Source organism: Mirounga angustirostris, unplaced genomic scaffold (assembly GCF_029215605.1).
Source record: "Mirounga angustirostris isolate CCGP_5_RB_7025 unplaced genomic scaffold, mMirAng1.0.hap1 SCAF_2, whole genome shotgun sequence".
Classification (NCBI taxonomy): domain Eukaryota; kingdom Metazoa; phylum Chordata; class Mammalia; order Carnivora; family Phocidae; genus Mirounga; species Mirounga angustirostris.
In genome coordinates, this window is record NW_026991710.1 from 142,983,077 (window position 1) to 142,986,371 (window position 3,295).

Below are 3,295 nucleotides of genomic sequence, written 5' to 3' on the forward strand. Positions count from 1 at the left end.
GTTATAAACATAGTTACATTACCTGATCCTTTTCTGTATGATCTTTTACAAATTTTTTTTAAATTACAGGGATTTATGTATGTCCATAAGTATAGCCCTGGGTAGAGGACAGAAAGAATATTCCCTTAAAAAGGAAGAAAATAGGTATGGATGAGACCCACCCTTACAGAAAGGAGACTGTTCTTATCTTCAATCCAAAACAAATCCCCAATAGATTAATGGCATAAATAATTTATAAATGTTCAGACACTTTTCAAAATTCATGCAAAATAACAAAGCTGATGAGTTCATTAGACCAATTTTTACCAACTATATGTAAAAAGACTTTCATTGAGACGGCTTGCGTGCCCTTGTCAAGCGGTGCAGACCTACGGCAAAGCGGAGCCCTAGGAAATTTGTACCATTCTCACCCTCGTGGTACAGTGAAGGAAGCTTAGGCTAATAGAGCCCCTCCTCCGCAGGTGCAGGCCTGGTGTACTCTTCTGTCTGGTCAGAGTGAAAGAGAACAATGCAGAGGGACTCTGGCCCACTAGTACCTTTACATTGGATTGGCTTTGGCTATGCAGCTTCTGGTGGGATCATTGGCTATGCAAAAGCAGGTAGTGTCCCATCACTGGCTGCTGGGCTGCTTTTTGGTAGTTTAGCAGGCCTGGGTGCTTATCAGCTGTCTCAGGATCCGAGGAACATCTGGGTATTTCTAGCTACATCTGGAACGTTAGCTGGCATTATGGGAATGAGATGCTACCACTCTGGAAAATTTATGCCTGCAGGCTTAATCGCTGGTGCCAGTTTGCTGATGGTCGCCAAACTTGGAATTAGTGTGTTGAATAGACCCCATCAATAGTAGTCATGTCCCGCTTGGACTCATGAAGAATTTAAAAACTTCCACTATTTTTAGTGTATTAAGAGAAACAAGTGCAGCATTTTCACATATTCTGACATTTTACTTAACAAAACAGAACAAAAATAACATTGAACTTTCCAGAAGAAATCAGTCATTATCATTACAGCCTTAAAGAGGTGGGTGGTATGTAACCCATGAGCTTCTTATATATTTTCATACAGTTTGATTCTTGTACGTGATGTTCTCTCTTCTTTCTGTATCTATGGGTAAAGTCTCAAGGGGTAAAATGTTAGGTATCAACATTGAGGGCCTTGAAACCCCATGCCCTACTCAGAACAGTGTGAAAAAAGTCTCTTAGGAACTTTAGGATTTTTCTTTGGCTTATCCTAGAGCACAGACCTACTTTGAAATTATGTCAAATGAAATATATAAATAAAGTTTACTGTAAGTAAAAAAAAAAAAAGACTTTCATTGAAATAAATAAATGTTTCTTTTAACTTAAATTCAACATTTCTTACTAATTTTTTTAGATTATTTATTTACTTATTTGATAGAGGGAAAGAGAGAGCACAAGCAGGAGTGGCAGGCAGAGAGAGAGAGAGAAGCAGACTCTCTGCTGAGCAGGGAGGCTGATGCGGGGCTCGATCTCAGTCATGACCTGAGCCAAAGGCAGATGCTTAACCAACTGAGCCACCCAGGTGCCCCAAAATTCAACATTTCTATTTCTTTAAAGATTTTTATTTATTTATTTGCCGGGGGGGTGGACAGAGAGAGAGCACAAGCAGGGGGAGAGGCAGGCAGAGGGAGAAGTAGGCTCCGACTGAGAAAGGAGCCCGATGTGGGACTCATCCCAGGTCCCTGGGATCATGACCTGAGCAGAAGGCAGATGCTTAGCAGACTGAGCCACCCAGGTGTCCCTCAACATTTCTAAATCCACACTCCCAATCCTCTCATGCCTTAGATTCTTTACCAGATAAATCTATCTTCTATTATCAGAAAGAGGATAAAATACTAAATTCCATTTAATTTTCTTAGAATTTCTAATGTCAAATAAGTAAAATAAAAACTGATTTATAAGCAAACGTAAGAAAGAAAAGCAGGGAAAAAAATCTCCAAGGAGACAAACATGCATCAGGTTAAGGAAAGCAAAAGAATTTTTAAAAATTAGGTAAAATATACAGAAACTATAATATTTCAGTTAGCTCTACTGGAATCCTCTTTTCACTGGGTAGTTTGAGTTACAATGATTTTTGAAGAAATTGATTCTAATAATTTCCCATAAAATTGTTCACAAGTCTGATTCTTTTTCACAAAATCAAGAATGTGTGGGTCTCTAGATTTTTCTGAAATAGAAAGACTTAAAATATAAAAAGTACTTAAAATCATTACTATATGTGGATATAATGTCTTCACTACCCCACATCAAATCACCCATGCATTCTTTTTATTATTAATATCACCATCATTATTATAACTCCAAAACAGTAATTTAGTCTACCTTTGCTAATGAAGTCAGATTATAACATGCTAAAAAATAATTCTTTATCTAAGAAATGGAAAGGTCTGCTCTGCTAAAGTCTCACTCCAAGAATACAAGGACATGCAAGTTTGCTGAGCTGAAGGAAAAGACAGATCGTCATTCTGGAAAAAAGCTGGAAGATGGTCCCAAGTTCTTGAAATCTGGTGATGCTGCCATCATTGATATGGTTCCTGGCAAGCTTATGTGTGTTGACAGCTTCGCTGACTATCCTCTGGGCCGTTTTTGCTGTTCATGATATGAGACAGACGGTTGCTGTGGGTGTCATCAAAGCAGTAGACAAGAAGGCAGCTGGAACTGGCAAGTTCACCAAGTCTGCCCAGAAAGCTAAGAAGGCTAAATAAATATTATCCCCAGTCTTATCAGTGGTGGAAGAACAATCTCAGAACTGTTTGTGTCAATTGGCCATTTAAGTTAATAGTAAAAAATTGGTTAATGATAACAATACATCATAAAACCTTCAGAAGGAAAGGAGAATGTTTTGTGGACCATTTGGTTTTTGTATGTGTGTGGCAGTTTTATTAGTTTTTAAAATCAGCACTTTTTAATGGAAACGACCAAAAATCTGCCACAGAATTTTGAGATCCATTAAAACAAAAGTTTAATGAGAAAAAAAAAAGAATACCTGGTCATTACCTCTATCATTTGGCAGGAGAAGAAGCAGGTAGGGCAGAATCAAATAATTTACCCATTTAACAGAGATCAGTAAACTACGACCCACAGAGTCAGGATTTCAAAAACACTTATTGTGGGGGGTTTTTCCCCCTCTTTGGCTTCCCAGCTAAGCATGTTTTATACATTTTTAAATGGTTACATCTTAGATGGTTACATACGTACCTATATCATGGTCTCAATTCTGTCTCTTGGCCTGCAAAGCCTAAAATACTATAACTACCTTGCCCTTAGAAAAAGTT

At 38.0% G+C, this 3,295-nt stretch overlaps 1 protein-coding gene across 1 annotated transcript; it reads left to right on the forward strand.

Annotated features, from left to right (window-relative positions):
• The first annotated feature begins 445 nt into the window (after positions 1-445).
• On the forward strand, positions 446-1,294 carry LOC123841156 (transmembrane protein 14C-like). The gene has a single exon (XM_045870825.3). The coding sequence runs from the start codon at positions 509-511 to the stop codon at positions 842-844; it is 336 nt and encodes a 111-aa protein (XP_045726781.1). The 5' UTR covers positions 446-508; the 3' UTR covers positions 845-1,294.
• The last annotated feature ends 2,001 nt before the right edge of the window (positions 1,295-3,295 follow it).